Source organism: Mixophyes fleayi, chromosome 10 (genome assembly GCF_038048845.1).
Source record: "Mixophyes fleayi isolate aMixFle1 chromosome 10, aMixFle1.hap1, whole genome shotgun sequence".
NCBI classification, from domain to species: domain Eukaryota; kingdom Metazoa; phylum Chordata; class Amphibia; order Anura; family Limnodynastidae; genus Mixophyes; species Mixophyes fleayi.
In genome coordinates, this window is record NC_134411.1 from 96415004 (window position 1) to 96438867 (window position 23864).

Here is a 23864-nt window from a genome sequence, read left to right on the forward strand (position 1 = left end):
CCAAAATTCAGACTATAACACTGTGGTAAACTCAGAATGACGTAGAAAAGAAGAATCGCCACCGAAATATAAATTACCAACAGGTTATGTGTCTTTAAAGGGATGCAATAGTGTATAAAATCTTTGTTTTCAAACTGTATATGGCAGGCCTGAACAACCTGGTGAAACTACAAGTCCCAGCATGCTTTGCCAGCTCATAATTGACACATGCGGCATATAACTCATTGGTTACATTTATTAAACCAGGAAAATAAAATGATTTTCCAAAATAGCAAGAAGTAAACATTGTCAATCTGCAATCTCTTGTCCTCTTTGTACAGCAAAGAGAGGATTGTGGGTTATTATTCAAACAGCCAATAAATGCATGTGATTCATAGTGTGTCACATGGCTTCAGGTCACATGACAGCCTCTTCCACAGACTATGAAAGACACAATGTATTCAACATCAATTCTCTTTGCAGTAGGTAAAATAGACTATACATTTAGGCAAGCACTCCAGCGTGCATTAGTGTTTTTCCCCTCTGGTAAGTTTACATTAAACAAAGAACAGATTGTAGTTTCATTTATTGGTATATAAATATTTCAGCCACAGGGCACTTTCCATCATCTCACCAAGGCACAGTTCACTGAGTATGAGAGACTGCCTGAGGTCTTGTTGCCAGGAACATAAATACATTATTAGCAAAAAGGCAACAACAGACGTTTCCAGTAATATACCATAGTGTGCTTAATACAAGAAAAATAGAAATTTGCGCATCGGCAAAAGCACTTTGAGTTAGTATTTCACTGATCACATCTACCTGTGTTTGGTCCCATTAATATAGGAATGCATACTTGTATTTAAGGGTGGGAGGGGATTTAAAGGCCTGGAATGACCCTCAGACAATAAGTAAAAAAAAGTTTTTAAAAAGTGCAGTACCACTTATGACCACCGACAGTGACAGCAGTAAAGAGCCCTTCCATTCACAATATTATTATTTACCTAGCTTCGATCATATTACTTAGCACGGTACAGAGAATATGTAATCATTTACATCAGTCTCTGCCACTTTAGAGCTGATATTATATGCACACACACAGCAGCTAATTAATTTACCAGTAGGTTTTTGGACTGTGGAAGGAAACAAGGTTACCCGGAGAAAACCCACAAAAACATAGGAAGAACATACAAACTCCACACATATAGAGCCCTGGTTTAAATCGCATCCATGACCACCCCCAGAACTGTAAGGCAGCAATGCTAACCTCTGGGCACCACTATGGACCTGATTTAAAGTTTAATGCAAAGATGATCCCTTTGTGTATCAGCAAAGATGTGCCTAAATCTGTATTTTGAGTTATGCTGATATTAAGATACATGCAGCCTTAAATCTAGCATATACATGCATCTGAAACAAGGATGCGACAAACATTGTCATTAGCTCCAAAACGTACAACTAATTTATGTAGATGCAAAATTTACATCTCATAGTTAATGTATTAACAGATAACGGCAAACCTAATTAAGCTGTATCTCAGAGGGGTGTGTTTAACCTGCCCCTGCACTCCCGTACTGTACCGTCCTTGCATATTAACGCCCTTGATCCGCAAGTGCACGATATGTACAGCAGACACGAGATGTGCGCATGCCTAGTGCACCAATTTTGCATCAAGACGTATCGTTACGTCACACCAATGCACTTATGTGCAACACTAAAGTTTTTAGGCTCAGGAAAGAGTTAGGCACGGTGGCTCTGTGGTTAGCACTTCTGCTTTACAGCACTGGGGTCATGAGTTCAATTCCCCACCATGGCCTTATCTGTGAGGAGTTTGTATGTTCTCCCCGTGTTTGTCTGGGTTTCCTCTGGGTGCTCTGGTTTCCTCCCACACTCCAAAAACATACTAGTAGGTGAATTGGCTACTAACAAATTGACCCTAGTGTGTGTGTGTGTATGTTAGGCAATTTAGACTGTAAGCCCCAATGGTGCAGGGACTGATGTGAGTTCTCTGTACAGCGCTGCGGAATTAGTGGCGCTATATAAATAAATGATGATGATGATGATGAAGGGTTAAAATATAAAATGCTTGTGTGTATACAATATGCATTCTATGCATGTATCAAGAACATGATGCAACATTGAACTGAGTCAAGGTGAATTAGCTCCAGGGGAGGGCTGGCAAACTTTAGCCTGGGGGCGAGGTTTGGCTCAGCAGCCCCCCAGCCCAGCCAGCCCCTGATTGACTCACCTTGTGTTTGTTACAGATTCTATTTTACTATTTAGAAACCCCCATCCAAATTCCTTATTTAGGGTTCCTCCCTCCGTTCATGCAGCTTCCTTATTACAAAAGCTCATCTGCGAGCACAGAAATAGTCATCCAACAATGAATGCTATTTTCAGTCACTTTAGAATGATTTCAATCCCTCGTGGCTGTAATAAACCTTCATCGAAATATTAAAATGATTGTTCTGTATTGTGCACACGAAGAGCATTATTAATGTTCAATGTCATTGTAAACTTTAAGTGTTATTCCTATAGCATCATCTTGATTATTTGATGTAATCAGGGTCTATTTATAACAGATATTAACCGTGTGGCATACATCAGGTGGTAACGCCAGGGCACCCCGCGAGTCTTCAATATACTGATTTGCTCCTGAAGTCTATTTTAATAAATGGCACAAGAATCCCATTAAGACGCTACTTTTGCATTTTCATAAAGCAACACATCTATGCTTCATTTTTCTTACGGGAAAGATGCAACGTACACGTGAGGTATAGATTACATCGCCTGTCCCCTTTTGAAGTTAGACAGTTATTGACGAAGGGCAACCAAATACATTATGCAAAGTGATTGTAATCACTAAGAAGCCTGAGCCATTTTTAATACCTATTTATGATGCAGGTGTCCTTTCTATTATGCACAACAATACTTCCAAATTATTATTTTGTCACATCATCAGAGATTCATTCTTTATGATGTCTCTTCCAAGCAAGCTTTTGATGCAAAGCTTCTTACGTTAAACGTAGAGTGCTATGTAGTGATATGAAATAGATTCATTTCAGATGCCTGATAAGTTATGCAAAAAAAAAAAAAGTTTAATTGGGGCTAAATAATATTCATCTACTATATAAGCAATAAATTGTATTAATGTTGTTTGGATGTAAATTTTAACCAGAATCGCAATGTCAGACAGGAGCCGCAACTGTTAAAATTAGTTAAGAGGACGACAGGGGTGTCTGTATTACATGTGTCGTATTTTATGTTTTTGTTACACTGTTATTAGTAGAGATGCTCAGGCTCGGTTCCTCGAGAACCGAACACACCCGAACTTAGGGGATCTGAGTACTTTTGCGCGCCCTCGGAATCGAAAACGAGGCAAAACGTCATCGTTACTGCATACTTGCCAACTCTCCCGGAATGTCCGGGAGACTCCCGCATTTTGTGAGAGTCTCCCGGACTCCCGGGCGAGTGTGGCAATCTCCCGAATTCTGCCCACTTCACTAGGAAGTGCCCCACTTCCTAGTGAAGTGGGCAGAATTAGATCCCAAACGCCGCGATTCCCGGTGAATCGCGGCGTTTGGCCCCGCCCCCGCTGTCAAATGACGCAATTTGCGTCATGACGTCACAGGGGGCGGGGCCGAAATGACGCGATTTCGGCCACCCCGCCCCTTCACGCCCCCCTCCACTGGCTGGCTCCCGGAAGGGAGCTGAAGAAAGTAGGTAAGTATGCGTTACTGTCGTCGGCTCTAGCGATTTTTGAATTCCTTTTTAAGATCCTACATAACGGTTTGGGGAGGGCGGGCCCAAGGACAATTCCATCTTGAACCATTCTTCTTTTCTGCCACTGCTGTGTGTCAATGTGTCCTAGATGTGCTAGGAACTGCCGTGTGTTTGTGTCATTGCTCTGTCGCTTACCATCCAGCCAGGTCGCTGCAGTCTTTGTTTGAAAGTGTATGAAAATAATATTGTGATCTGTGAGGTGGTCAAAATTGACTGCAAATGACTTGAAATTAGTGTTATTGAGGTTAATTACAATGTAGGAACAAAAAAAGAGCAAAATTATATGATTTTAGCATATTTTAGGATTTTTCCTAAAAAATCCCAAACCAAAAAACACGAGGGCGGTTTTGCCAAAACCAAAACCAAAAACCAAAACACGAAGCTAATCCAGATCCAAAACCAAAACCAGTTCACGGGGGTCAGTGAGCATCTCTAGTTATTAGCGGTGAAACAAAACCATCTGCTGACCAGTATAATTATTATTATACTGGTCAGCAGGTGTCTGTGCGCACACAGGCCCTGATTGGCGTTCGGGTGTACGCCCATTGGCGTGCCGTATCTTGTGCGAAATAGCTCTGCATATACTCAGAAACAGACTTAACGCCAATGAATGCAATTGCACGCAATTTCCAGTCCATGGGTAATCCTGATGAAGCTCAGAGTGTTGAGTGAACGTACAGTTCTTTGCCTGTGCAGGACAGGCAGCCTGGAGCATAAAATAAAACATTTTACGCTGACTTTAGTTTCTTTTTCCTGGGAATAAGACACGCAGAGTGGGGGATACAGTAGTTTAATCCCCTCTCCAATAAAACTGTAACTTGTATCTTCCCCCCTCCCATCGTATGGCATCGTACAGGGAGCACCAGGTAACAATACATCTATAAAACTGAAAGCAGCAGCTGGTGGAGATTTAACATGACTAAGTACCTCAGGGTACAAACGCTTTTGCTAATACAAGGAATAATCTGGAGTGTGAATTATTGATGGGGACATTCAGTAACCCTTTAATACCCTTGCAGGTAATAAGGAATATCAACACCTTTGCCAGAACGAAGACATTAGCCCAAGGGTTCCTGGACATGGCTCTCTTCACTGCAAACGCTTCGCAAATGAAGCACTTACTCCAAGAGGGGCCGGAGACGCCATTTTATTATTTCCTATTCACCTTGCTGGTAAATCCTTACTTATTTACTAATCACATATAATTCTAGAAAGACTTTGCCAATGTCTCTCCATTCTCTAGGGGGTAAATGTATCAAGCTGTATCAAAACTCTAGATGTTACCTATAGCAACCAATCAGATTCTAGCTATCATTTACGTAACACATTATACAGAATCTAATTGGTTGCTATAGGCAACATCTCCACTTTTTCAAACCCGCCGGAAACTCGCAGCTTGATACATTTACCCCCTAGGAGTCATGTGAATCATTGCTATCTGCAATCGTCTACATCATCCTTGTCTTTTAATTCCTTGATAACCCCTTATTTGCTGGTGTATCTTAACCCCTTCAGGACTGGAGGGGTTTACATGACCAAAGTTATTTTCATGGTTTCATATTTTCAATTACTTTTGTTTTCATTCTCCGTTCTGCCAAGTACATCATCACCATTTATTTATATAGCGCCACTGATTCCGCAGCGCTGTACAGAGAACTCACTCACATCAGTCCCTGACCTATTGGAGCTTACAGTCTAAATTCCCTAATACACACACACACACACACAGACACACACACAGACACACACACAGACACACACACACACATACACACACAGACACACACACACACACACACACACACACACACAGAACGAGAGAGACTAGAGTAAATTTTTGCTATTTTTTTTTTTTGTTTTTAGGGGATGTTATTGAAATAGATAACTTTTTTATTTTACGTCCATTAGTTTGGGAAAATGTCCCAAAATATAGTCTATTATTTCCCCCGTATCTTTGCATATTCAGAAGGAAATGAGGACGTGTCTTTTTATTCTGTTTTCTTTTTTCATCTTTTTCTTTTTCACTTTTTTTTCTGTTATTGTTTAGAAATCATCAAATATTCTAAACGATCTCCCCAACATTTCTTAGTACTAATAGATGCAGTGCAGATTTAAATAAGTCACTGCAGTAACGGTATTTACGGTGGCTCAGTGGTTAGCACTTCTGCCGCACAGCACTGGGGTCATGAGTTCGATTCCCGACCATGACCTTATCTGTGTGGAGTTTGTATGTACTCCCCGTGTTTGCGTGGGTTTCCTCCGGGTGCTCCGGTTTCCTCCCACACTCCAAATACATACTGGTAGGTTAATTGGCTGCTATCAAAAATTGACCCTTGTCTCTCTGTGTGTGTGTGTGTGTGTGTGTGTGTGTGTATGTTGGGGAATTTAGACTGTAAGCTCCAATGGGGCAGGGGCTGATGTGAGTGAGTTCTCTGTACAGCGCTGCGGAATTAGTGGCGCTATATAAACACCTGATGATGATGATGATTAATATATCATATATAAATGTCACATATTTATATTAACATTTGATCCATGTCAGCGTGGATCTAGTAGTGGTGCCTTGCGGGGGATAGCGGATTCCGCTATCCATAGATAGGACCCAGACTTTCCGACCTGGAGCAACCTGCGAGTGAAGTTGTAATCGCACTGTACAGAAGTGTTTGTACAGACAGCGAGGCCAGAAATCATCTGAAAGGGCCGCGGACGGGTGATGCTCAGCGTAGCGATGCCACATCTCTGTCATGTTGTTATAAGCCATAATCTGCGGTATGATACCGCATGACATGATGCTGGTAGACATTATTTTGCATTAGGGGGTTAAGCCCCTCTCCTCTGTCTCCTTCTCTATTTAACTGGTAATAACTGTTTTTCTGTCCTTCTGGGCAACAATCTATTAAAAGAAAAAAAAGTTGAAGACCGGGTTCATTTTTTTCCAGGTTATTGTTGTTAGCTTTTTGCCCCCAGGCAGCAATATGCAAGATAAATTATCTGCAACGCTGCATCCATTATAGGGATCTTTAATCAGATAAACGGGAGAAACAACATCATCCATTCTATAAAAGTAATAGTCCCTAGTCTCTCTCTATCTCTCTGTCTCTGTGTGTGTGTGTGTGTGTGTGTGTTAGGGAATTTAGACTGTAAGCTCCAATGGGGCAGGGACTGATGTGAATGAGTTCTCTGTACAGCGCTGCGGAATCAGTGGCGCTATATAAATAAATTGTGATGATGATGATGATACACGTAGGCTATTGAGTATTATGTCCAAATACTGATGTGAGTGAGTTCTCTGTACAGCGCTGCGGAATTAGTGGCGCTATATAAATAGCTGATGATGATAATGGTGATGAAATATATACTCTTAAAAAATACATTCCACAAAGCTTACTCTTTACCTGTATATGGATAGTTCTCCCCTGGAAATATAAAATAAAGCCTCAACAAAGGAAGACCTTATGGGTGTAGAGGGCCGCAGTACAGGAGCCCTCTCGAGCCTCTCACCACTCCTCATGCAGCCACAGCATTTCCTTGATGTATTGATACTTATAAATCCTATCACAAATAGATTCTGAGCTCTGTCCTACTCATAACGTAGGAGGAAAGAAAGTGGCCAACTGTGTGCTTGGTTGGGGCCAAATCTCCATACCAGGTTCTCTTTTGTAAACACCCAATTTCTAGGGGAGCCCCATTGGCATCCTAAAGTCATGTCCTTAATATTGTATCCTATTTTAGTAATATATAAGCAAGGAATAATAAGTTTTTTAAAAAAAGAGAACAAGAGTAACGGGCTACATACATTGTTTTTATACTTAATCTTTATTTTTAGATTTTTGGAGTAGAAAAAGGAATATGTTTTTATATGTTTGATGCTCTCATTTAGTTTATCTGATACGATATGACTATGACTGTAGTATAACATATGGCGCTGCAAGCAGGGAGATGTGCTTAGATCTATGCGACTATTGTGGACTTACTAATAAGTAAATTGCTAATGCAAATATGAAGTAGCCCACAGCAACCAAACATTTCCATTCGCTAGGGGTCGTTTGCATGTAAAAGCACAGTGCAAATAATGTTTTATGATATCATTCATCGACTTTTACGCTAATGCACCCGAATTTACAGGAAAGTTCATGAATTTGCGGGACAAGACGACAACGTCCGGGTGGGGTTGCAATAGCTTGCATCATCATATGGGAGGAGATGAGGAGATCTAAAGCGTCCCTTGCAAATTGAAAATAAGGGGGGGCCCTTATGAAACATTTCTTTGCCTGACCCATAGGCCTGGTGCAAGTTTGCAAATTAATAATAATGATGGAACCATTTTTTGCATCAGCCGCATCTATGCATTAGATCTAAAGATGCACATATCTCAAAGTATGTGCTACTCAACATACAGCCCTAGAAACTTAAGTGGACGGATGCAATTGTTCACCTACTCAGAAGTCACAATTTCAGGTCTTTTTTCCCTTCTCACTTAGTATTTTCTGAATAATGCTCATTGTCAATGCACATTAGCTGCAGTAATAGCAAGTCATAAAAATAAAGCATATCTTATAGCATGGTGTAAATAAAGCACGACTTATAGCGGGGCATAAAAAATATAGCATCCCTTAAATATTTATCTTCCTTTGATGAAGACAGATTCCTGATTGTATTGTACCAAATAAGTTTACGTTACCATCAGACTCATGCATAAAACGGTTATATAAATAAACACTTCAATCAGCTGCAGCAGAAATCCACTGCATTCAAGCATAAAATGACACAGGTTATCACGGAGGGTTTTAAATCACTTACAGTTCATTCTATAATTAGACAATGGTTGATTGCCAGTTTTACACATGTACTCATAATGCTGAACCAATTATAAAGGCTTAGTTGAAAGGCATAAGTACATTTAAATAATCTAGTCATTGTTCCCCATGGGCATGCTTTAGCAACTAAATATTTCTGCAGTCTTTAAATGCGACTAGCCGTGCAAATACAGAATGCATAATTGTGTGTGCCGGAAACACCAACTTAAATCAAGATAAACCGTACAATTCCTGAGAGCGGGGGGAACTTCCCACTGTTCTACACGGTTAAATTCTCCTCCTGCCGTCATCAGTCTTAAACACGACAATTCTGCAGATGCGATTCTTGTAGAGAGAGACATTCGGTTGATTTTAGAACACGCAACAGCGCAGAAGTCGCTTGAATTTCCATTGCTGGACAAACTGTCCGACATTCCCGACAGTTGGGATAAAGATGCCAGCTGTCGTAATGGTACAGTTTGGAGGTGTGTCTACTATGTACCCAAGGAGTCTGCTTTTACAAGGGTCGAGTGGATAGGGGTGATCCTTGCTGAGTACGGATTAGGTGCAAAAATACTCCTACATTGGCACCCACATGCAAAAACAAGATTTTGCACAACCAAAGCATTTTGCTGTGCACATCCAGCGAGTTTCATAAATAAGGTCCTATAAACTAATTTATTGCTATTTTAATATGCTCTTAATCGCCTAGTAATACTGTAGCCTTCCTTTATACGTAATTCAATTGTAAGCTCTTAGGGAAATCTTGTTTATGTTTCTCTTGTCTCTGGTTTCTCTAAGTACTTGTATTTTATTTTTTGAATTGTAGTGTTATAAACGACTGTATGTAAGCTGGAACATATACACCGGTGCTGACTAAGTAAAAATTAAATTCCCCTTTTTCCTCTGAGAACGCTGTAGCCGAGGGCCAAAATGTGGATCCGAAATATGCAAAAAAAAAATAAAAAATGAAAATATCAAGAAGTATGTGTCTGTGAGCTGCTGGTTGCAGGCTTACGTGGCCGATAATGAACCCTAATTAAAGACATTTACATCTCTATGACTGCGGGTCTGTTGTAATTGGTCTGTCTGATTTAATCTTCCTCACTGTCTAAAACAAGGGGGGACCCGTCACCCGTCTCAGACAAAGTACACCCCACACTTCCTTCTCTCTCCTCGCTTCGTTTGTGAGCTGAGAAAACATGTTAATAACCACCAGGCTATTAACAGATTAATTAACTGCTCATATCTGGCAGATTGTATTGAAGAAGAAAAAATGCAAAAAGTTATTGTTCCCAGAAGAGACATGTATTAGTTATCTGCTCGTCCATCTCGTGTATTCCAGTGATTGTGGTTGGTTTGGAGGGTGAATCTTGTCATTCTGTTGCCTCTGGGGGGGTATCTGAAATTGCACCGGCTCTTCACCCGTTCCTCCAGGTGAGGGCTGGCAAATTGAAGCCGAGACTCAGCTCTACAGCCATATTAGGAACACTTTAAAGGAACAAAATGCCCAGTGATCGTGCTCAAGGTAGCCCACTATGGGATGGATCCCCTGCCCCCAGCCCAGCCAGCTCCTGCTCTCCTACATATTAGCCTACTCTTTGTCACTTTGCACGGCCATCCACCAGGGGGAGTACCTGGAGGGAGGGTGGTAGTGGAGCTGCCACACAGCGAATGGCTATGAGATTCAGCATGATCGCGTGTGCAGGGCTGATAAAAAAAAAATTTGAACCCCGGTACAGAAACTTCTTGGAGCCCCTTAAATAACCACCGAAGGAGCAGGGCCACACCAGCTTGTGACTCCTCCCACTACAAAGGCAGGCCAAACCCTCCAGTACTTTGTACCCGTTCCCACCCTCCTCTCAGTGCCCTTGAGTGTCTGTGGCTCAATCCACAAGAGACAACTTTTTATAGTCAAATACAGTTCCTTAAAAACAGACATAGTCCCAAATACACCCCTAGCGTGTCAGCCAATCAGATAGCAGTACAGGCGTAAAAGCTGCTATTTGATTGGCTGCTATGCATTGGAACTAAACAAGTCCAAAACTGGATTTATATAAACCCACTTCTTAGTGAAAGTCTACAGTTTTGGAGCAACATTGTTCCTGCGCTTAGTTCCTTTCAATGACATCTTTCTTCATGTCCTTTACTTGAACTAGTAATTGAATAATTATAAGAGATTATAAGAGAACAACAGAGATCGAATGAACAAATGTATTTTGACCTGGTCTCAGGTCAAACAAATAATCCATGTATGAAAAATTACATATATTAGCGAGTAATTGTTGCATGCAAGGAATTGAATCTCAACGATGTCAGTTCCTAAGATATTAAATTAACATTTAAAAAAAAAAAAAGATTTAAAAAAAAAAAAAAAATGTATTACGCTAGTTTACAACAAAATCAATTATCTCGGCATACTTTAGGTATCTCAGTAAAATTAAAAAGGGCACGCTGGCACCGTGCTAATGTAATTAGCCATAAATAGACCCTGCATTAATGACAGTAAATATAATAGTTACATAGTGTAATGATTCTAGATGGGACATTAAAATCTGTTACTCAATTTTGTAAAGAATTATATCACGAGACCCCTCCATTCATTAACCGGCTGCCAAACTATTTCAGAGATAAATTGCCGTTTCATTGCCATAAAAAGCATATTATAATGTTACCAAATTGGAATTTTAAATCTTTGCCGTCATTAAAAGTGAAAGCCGGCTGATTTAGCGTGAAGTCCAGGAAAATATTTTTCATGTGGTTCTGCTGCTCCTATTCTCATGCGCTCTGCGTCATGAGTTTTAGAAAAGAAAGAAGTGAGATGTGTACTGTAGAAATAATCTGCCTCTTCGTGCCCTCCCTGTGGGTGGGCAGACACCATTGCTGCCCCTTAACACCCCCCTGTTTAAAATAAATAAATGCTAATTAAATGGAATGTGATTACATTAATATATGCTATTAAAAGTAAATATATCCAGCAGTATGCAATATTTAAAATAAATCCAATTATTGGATTCTGTGGGGCTTCTGGTCAGTAGAGACATAACAGGGTGATCACATGTCCAGAAGTTCTATTCTGATTGGGTAGTCAACAGGGGATGGCTGGGCTGGGGATGAGGGTTGCCCCCAGGGCCGTTCCCATAGTAGTCTACCTTGGGCTGGATCACTGGGCTACCTGTATTTTGTTTTTTCTTTAAAATTTTCCTAATAGACTACCGAGCTGAGTTTGCACCTCCAGACTAAAATTTTCCAGCCAGCCCCTGGTAGTTATCTGACCGCAAGAGTAAAACAGTGGTACACGTTACCGGTGCGGTAGCAACCCCCGGCCTAGACCGTCCTTCACTTCCCTGTCCACGTCTCTTCTCCTACTGCTCTCTGTCCAGGTCTATGGTGTCTACTCACAACCGAGTGCACTTAGGAACCACTGATTTCTAATTTGATTTCCCAGTTAGACCTCATGGGAGAGGTCTAACTGCCAAACAGAGACTTAGGAAGGTTTTTACTGAGACTTCCTGATAACACTTTTTCATTACACAGGTTAGGGTCTCACCAACAGCTCATTTTAAAGCAGGTATTAGTTTTAAATGGGCTAAAGCTGGGTCCTCTGTTACCGTGAGCCCTGGCAAGAGTCAAATAGTGAGGGGGATAAAAATTTCCCTTGAAATGTGTCATTATGGTGTTAAATACACTGGGCATCCAAAAAAAAACCTATTCTGGATTGGGGTCTCAAAATATTTGTAGACCCATGGCTGGTAGTCAGTTTGGAGATTGGGCCAATAGCAGGGAAGTAATATTCAACAAAAATTTGACCTATCAAATCACTAGGAAGATTTGCCTAATGGATATTGGCCATGAACTGTCGCCATGTTTCCATTGGCTACCAGTGAATTAAAAGGCTGCAGCCTAAAGAATTTCGTTCAACCCACATAATGGCTGCCAGGGGCAAACACAGGATTTGTAGAGGGGGGTTTCCACACCACGCCACCAGTGGGCGTGGCCAGCATGCCTGGGGGAGTGGCTATAATTTTAGACAGTGCTTGGCTGCTCTCCAACTTTTCCTATCCCCATAATATACATGGGCAATGCTGCGTGCACTACTTTTCAAGCAGAGCCGTGTGAAGCGGGGGCAGGGTCCAGCCAATTCAATTATACAGTGCCCCAGGCTTGGAGGGGGTTTCCAGGCACTAGGTTACCCTCCTCGGTTTGCCTATGGCTCTTTCCTTTGTCTCCTTTAAATACAGGGTACTAATATCGGAGATTGACAGTAATCCATGGCAAATGATTACCTATTAGTTTACATCAGTTTTAAACAACTTAACCAATTCTTCATGGGTTTCTTCTTGTTATCCTATTACATTCGCAAAACAAAATGCAAAGTCCCTAACGCTTAACCTTGACGCAAGTGTTTTGCCCGTGTCCCCATCGTCCTACGCTCGGTCTGTTTGAGTTAAAAAGTTAAAACTGTATTAGACATTCATTCTGTAGCTTCGGTAAATGCATGTGATATTTGATCTACCTCTGTCAGCTCTAATATGTACCACAGTCACTAATAGCAGATGGCAAGCCATCCCCCGATCATGGCTTAATGCGTTATGCTATCATTTGTTTTTTCTTTCCTCCCTTGTGCTATTTAGTCTTTAAGCCATACGTATTTGGAAACTGAGCTGCCACATTGATTTAGTGTATACGACTAATTTTCTTGTCTATACACGTTTCAGCTAAGTAAAGTAAAAATGCATTATGAAGGAGACTGTATATATACTTTACATAAAAATTAATGCCCTGTCTTCCAGCCATATTTGGCTGTGATCTGACCGTCCTTTCTTGTCATAATATTCAGCGTGCATCTGTCAGCTGGCGGAGAAAAAGTTATGTTGATAGGGAACCATACAAAGATAAAAGAATACACAATATACACTGCATAAAAAGACCTCTTCAGGATTGTGACTAAATGTATCAAACATTCTAAAAAGGTAATGTGGAGATGTTGTCCACAGCAACCAATCAGATTCTAGCCATCATATTATAGAATGTTGTGGATAAACGGCAGATAGAATCTGGTTGGTTGCTATGGGTAACACATACTTGACAACCTTTGAAAAGTTAATTCTGGGAGATCCCGGGCAGGGGGGCGTGATTGGAGGGTGGGAGGGGCGGGGCGCAGTCAATCACGTCATTTTGGCCCCACCCCCATGACAAAATGTTGTTTTTGTTGCAGGGGGGGCGGGCCAAAATGCCGCGATTCACGTCAAGTTGCAGAGGCGGGATACTTGCCTGCTCTCCGGGAGTCCGAATTTCGTCAGTCTCTCGGACATTCCGGGAGAGTTGGCAAGTATGGGGTAACACCTCTATTTTTCCGGTTTAGAAAGTTTGATACATTCACCCTTAGACTCAAATTCCATACAGGGGGTAATTACTATTGCCACACAAATGTTAGAGGTTCCCTCATATGATTAGAGCTTACAGCTATATAGCAATATTCTAGGTTTGCACCTCTGTAGACGTTGTGAATCAGTACAGACTGCTTGATAAAGCAATACCTGTAAAAGGCACCGTCAAGAACTGGTAATTAAATAAATTATACTGTGATACTGAATACTACTCACTTAAGATCCAGTGTTCTACCTGAGTTAGCATCCTCCGATGTCTAGTAATTTTCTGTCCTTCTGCGACAAGCCTTTATCAAATAAAGTGTGTTTCCACTGGGTTCCCTCTGTGATCTTCCAATTCCAAAGAATTCTTGAGGTTGTCATGAGACAGTGTAAGGATTTGTAGAGTGATGCAGCGGATGTGGAGGAGCGAGAGAGGAAGATCAGTCTTGCTGAGGCAAGGGTTGGATTGAAGCAGGTATAGACGGGTGAGAGGTAGACCATAGAGCAGAAGCCTACAGAAGTCAAGGTGGGATATAATTAGAGAGAGATAAAGAGTACTGGTAACATCAACGATTATAAAGGGGACAATGTTTTGAAGGAGGAGGTGATATGACGATTAGAGGGTAGGTGGAATAAAGATGATGGGAAAGTTGAGAATGACAATAAGGTAGAGGGTATGGGGACCTGGAGAGAGAGTTGTGTTGTCAACGGTGAGGACATTTAGAGGGAGGGTAGTGACACTGGGAAACAGGAGGATGTTCTCCGTTTTGGATGTGATTATCTTTAGGAAGAACATCCAAGTAAAGATGGAGGAGATGCAATTGGACACAGGATAAGAGAAGAGAGAGGTCAGGGGAGGATAGATAGAATTGTGTGTCATCTGCATTGAGGTCATGATGGAAACCAAAGGAACATATCAGTTCCCAGCGAGAAGAGCTATAAAGAGAGGAAAGGAGAAGGCCAAGAACAGAGATTTGTGGGACCCCAACAGATAGAGGTAGTGGAGGGAAGAACGTGTATGATCCAGAGGTGCTGAAGTAGCCGTTGGGTAGGTAGGATGTGAACCAGGAGAGAACAGTGCCACAAAGGCCAACAAAGTGAAGAGTATGGAGGAGAAGAGGGTGGTTGACTCTATTGAAAACAGCAGAGAGGTCAAGAAGGATGAGTAGGGCCAAGCAACCTGTCGACTTAGCAGAGAATAGATCATTGGTCACTTTAGTGAGGGCAGTCACGGTAGAGTTTAGAGGGTAGAAAAATGATTTCAGAGTTTCAAGGTGAAAGTGAGTGGAGAGAAAGTGGATTCGTTGGTTGTACAAAAGCCGCTCAAGTAGTCTGGAAACAAAGGTGAAGAGAGGAATTGGGCAGTAGCTGGTGGGAGAGGTTGGGCCAGAAGATGGTTTCTTGTGGATAGGAGAGACAAGTGTATGTTTGAAGAACATAAAGTGCCAGTTGAGTGGAATGGTTTACAAAGGTGAGCCTGGTGCATGCAAGTATTAGTGGGCGTGAGTGTAGTATTGTCGAAAGAGAATCAGGAGAGGACAGGTTAGTAATAGGAGAGAAGAGTGGAAATAGTGAGGCTGAGAAACGGAATGGGATAAGCATGTTAAGGTGTCTCTGGGTGCACATGGGTTTCCGTGCAGGAGTATTCAGGAGGTAAGGTGAGGCAGAAGGAAGAGAGGCTATGGTTGGAAAGAAGATTGTGTGAGTTAGAGCAGCTGAAGATTGCAGAGAGACAGGAGAACACAAGATCCAGGGAGTGTCCATCACGATGAGTGGGAGAGACCAAAGGAGGAAGCTCGTACGGTGAACATAGAGACGGTAGTGTCAGTTGGGTAATGGATGGGGATGATGAAATCCCCTGGAATGAGAGTGAGAAGGTAGGTCCATAGGAGGTGAGAGAGCCACTAAGTTGTCAAGGAGTTTGGAGTCTGGGTCTGGGGGCGATAAATGACAGTGACACAAACATGAAGCAGAGAGAAGAGATTTATTGTATGGACTTCACAGGAGAAGAAAGAAGGGGAGGATTCTGGGAAGATCAGGATTCTCAGAAGGTACACCCAGAGGTCATTGGAAGCCTTGCTACATAGTCAACAATTGGATATGTTCTTGCTTTTATTGGTTTTATTTATATAGGTTCACTGACTATAGTAACTTGGATGTCCACCTTCAAATAACTTTGTTTGACTTTCAAGAATTATGAATGTTTTGATGTGGAGCACCAAAAAATGTTTTCGCTTCAATCACATATATGAAGGGGGGGTCGGTGTACTTTGTTTGCCAGGTCTGCTTTTTAGCGATAGTCGAGCCCTGATCAAGCAGAAGAAAATGGGGACCCATCGCTTAACCAATGAGTGAAAGGCATCGCTTCAAAACTCCAAATGATGTAATCACTTTCATCCCTGTATTGAAAACTGAAATGATTATAACGATTACTTTGTAACAACATATTCCACCATTTCCTCACATCTCCGATTTTTGATTGCATTGTGATTGACAGCTATAAATCTCACGGATTAGTTTCTACTCTTCCAACACCCACCAGGAAGCCAGCAGAAAATTAGCTTAAAGTGATTTCCCTATCGGTTCCTAAAAATAATGTCCCTTTAGGGCTGTATAGTAATACTAGGGAGGGGTGAAATGTTTTAGAAGATTTTGAGTTTTTTCAACTCTCAGTGTTTTGAGAATATCAGTTTAACAATTTGTACTGAAAATATGTATGAATTTAAAGTTTATTGGCCCAATATCGCAAACCACAAAACATTCACTTGTCTCCAGTAAATATAGACTTTGCTATTCACTAAACAAGTACAAAATGACCAATTATCTTTGCTTGTTTTAATGAAAATTAGACAAAGAAGTTAAATATCTGATTGGTTACTATGGGTATATTTGTTAGCAAATAATACCCTTTATTTTTACAGAATATGTTTTCTTTATGTTTATTCTATAACATGTGTACATAGTCAGTATACGACATAAGAAAGGAATAATATTTTGGTAATAATGTTTTTATTTTTATATATAACAAACTGTGTTTGTTTTTTTATTGTCACTTGGCATTCTCAAATTATTCTATTCTATATCCAATTCTTTTATCATATTTATATAAACCCAGTTTCTAGATTCGGTCCTTGCTGTATACAGAAATTCTTATAAATGTTTCTATAAAAGTTATTGGTTTCCATATGTCAATTCTTTTTTGTCATTTTAATGAGGAAATAACATCACACAATCAATGTATCTCCAATAACATGAGACATACTGTAATGTATTCAGCCGCGTTCCATAAATAATTATGTGTTTTGTTCACATAAAAGATATTGTGGGATTTTTTTTTTCTTTCACAATCATTGACACTCAATAAAAACAGATGCATGAAAAAGAAAGATATTGCTGGATTTAATTATGTTCCTGAGACGTAGGTGTTGTTTCATAAAATCAACTGAATAATCAAGGATGACAGACAAGTGTCAATCACATAGCGAAATATACTGTATATTGTTGTTGTGGGATCATGTTGCGGATGACTATACTGCGATACAGCGAGGATCATGATTGTTCTATGATTCCGTAAGAATAGATTTGGTTTGTAATCAGAACAATGTCTGAGTTAACTAGCTGACAGCCCATGTTAATTAGCTAGGTCAACAGGTAATCTGAGAGGTAATGAGGTTAGAACTTCTAAATCAGGCCTGTCCAACCTGCGGCCCCCCAGATGTTGTGAAACTACAAGTCCCAGCATGCCCTTCCAGCTATAAACTGGTTGTCTACTGGCAAAGCATGCTGGGGCTTGTAGTTTCACAACACCTGGAGGGCCGCAGGTTGGACAGGCCTTTTCTAAATGATATGCAATGTGCCTCCACAGTAATATATTGGGTGAAATAGCATTGGGAAATGTATCAATATGTATCAATATAAATGTTATTGTATCAAAATGTATCACAGATTCAGATGGCGTAACACTGCTGCTACAATGTGTCAAAAGTCTTATTGTTTCATGTAAGCGTGCAGTGTCATTCCCTGCTGTAATATTGTAACCCCATGTTTAGTTATTAAGTCAAAATAGCTAATTGAGTTAAGCCATTCTATTGTATAATTAAGAAAACAGGGACAGTATGTCTAGCAGCTAAAGTGCCCCTGCTGTAAGGGGGAGGTTCGAGACATTTGACCTTACTTCCTGGGTATACAGGGAAGAATATAGGAAGAGCAGAATGCCAAGAGAGGTATTCTAGCTTGGAGGATCCTGGTGTACAAGACATCAGTGAAAAGGACTCTGGGCCAGGCACTGTGGTGCCGCTGGAGGAAACCCTACCAGGACAGGGTCGGTGTGAGCCAGTAACCCAGGCTGGATGACACCGTAACTGTTTTGCTAATCACTAGTGGTAACATTGCGGGAGGATAAGACTCTGAAAGAGACTGAGATTATTACTTTGGAGTGCTGAATGCAAGAGGCTGCTGGAGGATACATGCTACCATTTACCCTGTAACTTGTGAACGTCTTGTGGTGTTGTGCTGTTGTAATAAAGCCTTAATTTGGATATATTCTGGTCTACCCGAGTGAGTTGAATCCCACAGAGGGTAACTGCTATCCCAGCTAAGGGTGGTATCCTCACATGTTCTATCTAGCCTGCCCATTATAAAACTGTCAATTTGGCCATCAGCTCACGATCCAGTTGTGGAAGGCAGTTGCAAACTAGTAATATTAAGTAAGGCATCGACATAGCCACGTTTGAACATTGTTAAAGGGCTACACACATGCCTGTGAGATTTTAACAGAATTATTGTGTTGTTACAGTGTATCTCGGTTCTCCTGCAGCTAATTGTGGCCGCTCTTCTCATCTACAAGGGAACCAAGAACATTGAATGTGACGATCCAGAGCGACGGCTGAGTGACAGGTACGCAGGTCAAAAGTCGTTTCTTTGCATTTAATTGTGTCCGCTGAACCGTGATCAGGAATTTGTGCAACTCTAATTTCAATCATCAATTTGTTTTTTTAAAATGTTTTCTTTCTGGCTGAAAATCGATTTAGCAAATCACATTCACATATTTGTTCAAAGTTCATTACCACAACAGCAATGAGGTATGCATGGAGGAAAATACTCTTCTTTATCTCTTATCATGAGCTTTGTGTTTTGGATGAAAAGTAAAAGTGATATCTAAGAGCTAAATTAACTACGCAAATGAAAGCCCTGTTGTCTCGCATTCTCAGAGGTGTAAAAAAAATAAATAAGTGCAAATAACTTATTGAAAAGTTTCCCCAACATAAAAATATTTTCCTTTCTCCTAAATAACTGGGGTGCTGTGGGAACAGTTATCTGAAAGCTTGGCAAACCATGCACCCCCGAAATCTGCCTTTATGATCAAGGCAACGGTTCATCAGAACAAGACAGGACATGACATGTTGATAATGGTGTCGGTACTTGAGATGTTCGGGCTCGGTTTTATGAAAACTGAGCCCTCCTGAACTTAGGGGATCCGAGTAGGCTCGCGAGCTGGCTCGGTACTTTTCGCGCATCCTCGGATCTGAACTTAGGCAAAACTTCATTGTTGCGTTGTCAGATCTCACGGCTTTTGGATTACATAAGTACCTCCATCCCCAGGAGATCCAGTGCCATTGCTCACACAGAAACAGGGGGAGCAGTGTTCTTGTCACTGTCCAGTTTCCAGTGCCATTGCTCATACAGAATCAGGAGGGGGTAGCAGTGTTCTTGTCACTCTCCAGTCTCCAGTGACATTGCTCAGTGCCATTGCTCATACAGAAGCAGGAGGGGTAGCAGTGTTCTTGTCACTCTCCAGTCTCCAGTGCCATTGCTCACACAGAAACAGGAGGGGTAGCAGTGTTCTTGTCACTTGACAAAATTGACTGGAAATGACTGGAAATTAATGTTATTGAGGTTAATAATAATGTAGGAACAAAACAAGAGCCAAATTATGTGATTTTAGCAAAATAAATAGTGATTTTAGAAAAAAATCGGGATCCAAAACCAAAGCACGCAAGGGCGGTTTTGGCAAAACCAAAACACGGGGGTCAGTGAACATCTCTAGTCGGTACCAACCAAAAGTTTGAACTAGGAATAGAGAACTGCAAATTATTCAAGTACACATAGTTTTTCATGTTCCTAAATGTTATAAACAAAATGTACAGCCTGGATCTACTTAAGTTTCACTAGTAAAACTGTTAAAACATAGTTCTCTGCAAAGTGAGGGAGCAGGGAAGTATTTATTTATAGTAGTGAAGGACTTTAAAAATATATATATGTAAACATTACCAATACCTTGACTGAACTCAAGATATATCATATTCTATATTGTGTTCAATAAACCTACAGAAGCTGCTGGATGCAATCCATGCTCTGTAATAACAGCCATCTGCAATGTCTTTACTTACAAGTCCCGTATTCATTTCTACATATGTTTTGCAAATATGTGCAGAGCTAATAGCTGTAAAGTTTAATGGTTCTGTAAACAATCGTGATAAACTATGCGGACCTGACTCATCAAGGACCGTAAATGCCGATTTTGTGCGTACAATCCACAAATTTGATATTCACATGCTCAAAACCGGACCCTACGCAACTAAACGCAGCAACGTTCAATTCCTCTGCGTACGCAAAGGGCACTTACTCCAATTTACAACTTCGGGGATTGTGGCGGGAAGGGACGTTCATCCGTAATCAATGTGCAGTAAGGGCGTTGCAAACTTGAGCGCACGCAAACCGCGTTCGGTTAAACTTTTGGACATCTCAAAGGTAGTTATTTTTCTGCCGTGTCTCTTGCTCCAGCTACAGGGCTAGTCTAAGTCCTGATCAGTAGTGATGACAGTCGTGTATGCATACTATAACATGTGTTTGCAGTAAAAAACAACTGTAAAAAATATTTTATGTACAGTAGACATTTAGAAAATCCTAATAAATGTATTTCATGGAAAAAATATTTATAAAAAAAAAACACTTTATTTTTTTTAAACTGTTTTATCACTATATCATTAACTAGGACCTAGGACATTAATTGTGTTTGTTTTTTTTACTGTGTATTCTTATGCAAATTTATATTCCACATAGTATTGGACGTATCCTGCAGTATCTTGTGCAGTATAGCACAACAGACCTACAGACCGAATTCATCAACACACGTATCTTTAGATCCGCTCCTTGTTGAATTCGGGCGTGCGTATGCCGGAATTACGTGCGTTTTAAAACAAACGCAGGTTTGCTCCTTATGCGTGCATTGATGATCCATCCCATTTTCGTGCATTCCCCACGTTTACTTTATGTTCAGGGACACCGTAAGCAGAAAGTATCATGTTTACAAAAGCATCAAAAGTTCTTATCATGGATTGTCTATAGATCCTCACTTAAACTTGGATATATTTTCCTTTGTGTTCCTGAAATACATTTATAGAAAACTATATGTCAGAACATTCAACGTCATTCTGCTTTTCCATTAGTATTTATGAAAGAGGTTAGATACTTAACTCTCAGTGGGAAAAAAATACAATGTTATTGTGTTATTTAATAAAAACACAGATCAATGCAACAGCAAAGATGAAAAAAATAATAATACTTTTTTGGACTCATGTTGGAATGTTGTTCCTGCAGAATTAGATAGGTTATTCAAGTTTAAATGATGCTTCAAAACGACGGCGTTCATAATGTATAAAATAAAAGGTTCGTGCACATGTTTGTAAGTTGGATGTAAGTTTCTGTAGGGTGTGTCTGTTGTCAAGGGGATGCATCTGCTGGTTATTCTGACAGCATTACACTCTGAGTCAGGCCCAATGAATGAGCTGGCTACACAGAGGTTTACTGGGTCTGCTATTTGTCATGTCAGAACTGCGGGATAACGCTCAGCGCTGAATAACTGAATACATTTTTCCTTTAAAATGTGCTTAATAGGCTGAGTCAAGTCTTTCCCCCCGGGCTAAAATATGCCAGCTTTCCCTTGCTCTCCCCCAAAATGAAAATCAGTGTAGTTCATCAGCTGTAAAAGGCAACAGGGTAAGGGAATGGGGGCAAGAGGTTCAATAACGGGATGAGGCTTGTGATGGTTTTCGGTTGGAGTTGTAAGAGAAAATAGAGGGGCTGCATGGACCACCCCCAGGTTCCCAGCTAAGGGGAGGGGACACATTAGTAAAACCATTTAAGTAGGTGAACGCTGAATCCTGAATTCTGTAGTACAGCGGGGCTGATACAGCCTCTCGGAGACAGGGGAAATGCTTTATTATTTCAATAATTAATTTTTTATTTTTTTTTGCATTCATTTTATAATTTCTCTTTTTTTTTTTTACACTTTTAACTATTTTGTAATTTTTTTTTTTAAATGGAAAGTGGAGCTGAAAGTCCGGTCTTCCGGTTCCACTGAGCAAGTGTGAACCATCAAAGCTAGGTCACGTATGCGCAGAGGGAGCCAGAGTGGCCGGCGTGGCGTTACGAATCCACTTACCACCGGCACCCGGCACTGCCGGGGAGCTGAGCAGTTGCCCTGGTGAAAATTTTGCCGATAGAAAGTTCTTTTATCACAGTGATAGGAAACTAGTCCTAGCGCGGCCTGATGATAAATACATTCATAAACAGGTTAAAAAATGTGTGTTTCACCTTTTTTTTTTCTATTTTGTGATGTTCAACCAACCAATGAAATATTCCTTCTAAGTTCTCACAGAAGCTCATTTTCCACAGCTGTCTGTGTTTTGATCCATGTTGTTTTCGTCAAACATAAACATTGAAGACGCTTAGTGGAAGCATGTATCTGTGTATGGATGAACCCGTAAACATACAAGTCATTCGGAGTATATACTGTGTACAGAATCCTGCATGAACCCACCAAAGATATCACCTTCAATAGGAAAGGAAGGATATATTGACCCTGTACTGACACCGGCAATTGTTTCATTACTTGTAAAGAATAACGAGCATCGGGGTGACGTGACCTCTGAGGTTTAGGATGTTACTAGGAGAATAGGATTTTCATTCATCGCTATGTCTCAGGATTATATTGTTGTAGTCTTTGTACAACACTTTAGAAATCTGATCTCGCCCTGATCTTTCCAACCCCATGGGGACGGGGAAGAAGGGTGGGAGGGGGGGTGAGGAGGAGGGGGGGTCTAAAAGGCTTTCACATAATAATAATACCAGACTTTACATTACACCATTCTAGGTATTATTGTGAGGTCACGATAACACAATACTTTGATTACAGGGTACACAGTCAGTTTAACGTTTTAATTTCATCCTGGGTACGGAGGTCTCGGATTTCGTATGAATGTTGCAGAGGGTGAAACATGGCTCCATATAAAGTTGCACATGATTACCCCATATAACATTGGGCAGGCAATAATAGGGATCATGTATGAAAAGCGGGACTTGTGTGACTATTGTGCGTGATTTGCAGCCTGCTTACACAGGGGAAAATGCAGCATTGACCTGCAAAATAGCGCCTATAAAAATATACTCACAGAGCAGTCCACGTTTTCCTTTGAGATAGATGGATATGAGATAGATAGATAGATAGATATGAGATAGATAGATAGATATGAGATAGATATGATATAGATAGATATTAGATAGATAGATAGATAGATAGATAGATAGATAGATAGATAGATAGATAGATAGATATTATATTATATTACTTGCATATACTACATCAGCACATTGTAGGATCTCCTAGGGCCCGCTAGGTATCACGTCTCCTCACCACAGGAGACTAATGAAGGTGCAGACTGACAGATCCACAACTCTCTCCTCAGCCCCCTGTGTCTCAGCGTCACGGGAAGGGAATAAGACAATACAATAACATTACTGTCTTTTTTGTTACTGTGTGAGTCTCACTGAGTAAAACTATTTTTCTTCATAGCAGACATATATTTTTGACAAGATTATTCTTATTCAATGTAAGAAAATATTCAGGCCCATTTAAAGAGTCTATTTACTACAG

At 40.7% G+C, this 23864-nt stretch overlaps 1 protein-coding gene across 3 annotated transcripts in view; it reads left to right on the top strand.

Moving 5' to 3' along the window:
* LOC142104522 (ninjurin-1-like) overlaps positions 1–23864 on the top strand; it is a 327591-nt gene that overhangs the window by 284465 nt on the left and 19262 nt on the right. For all 3 annotated transcript variants that reach the window (XM_075189241.1, XM_075189243.1, XM_075189242.1), the window contains 2 exons: positions 4782–4934; positions 18726–18826. In XM_075189241.1, coding sequence (XP_075045342.1) covers positions 4782–4934; positions 18726–18826 — 254 coding nt within the window. The remainder of the gene's footprint in view (positions 1–4781; positions 4935–18725; positions 18827–23864) is intronic.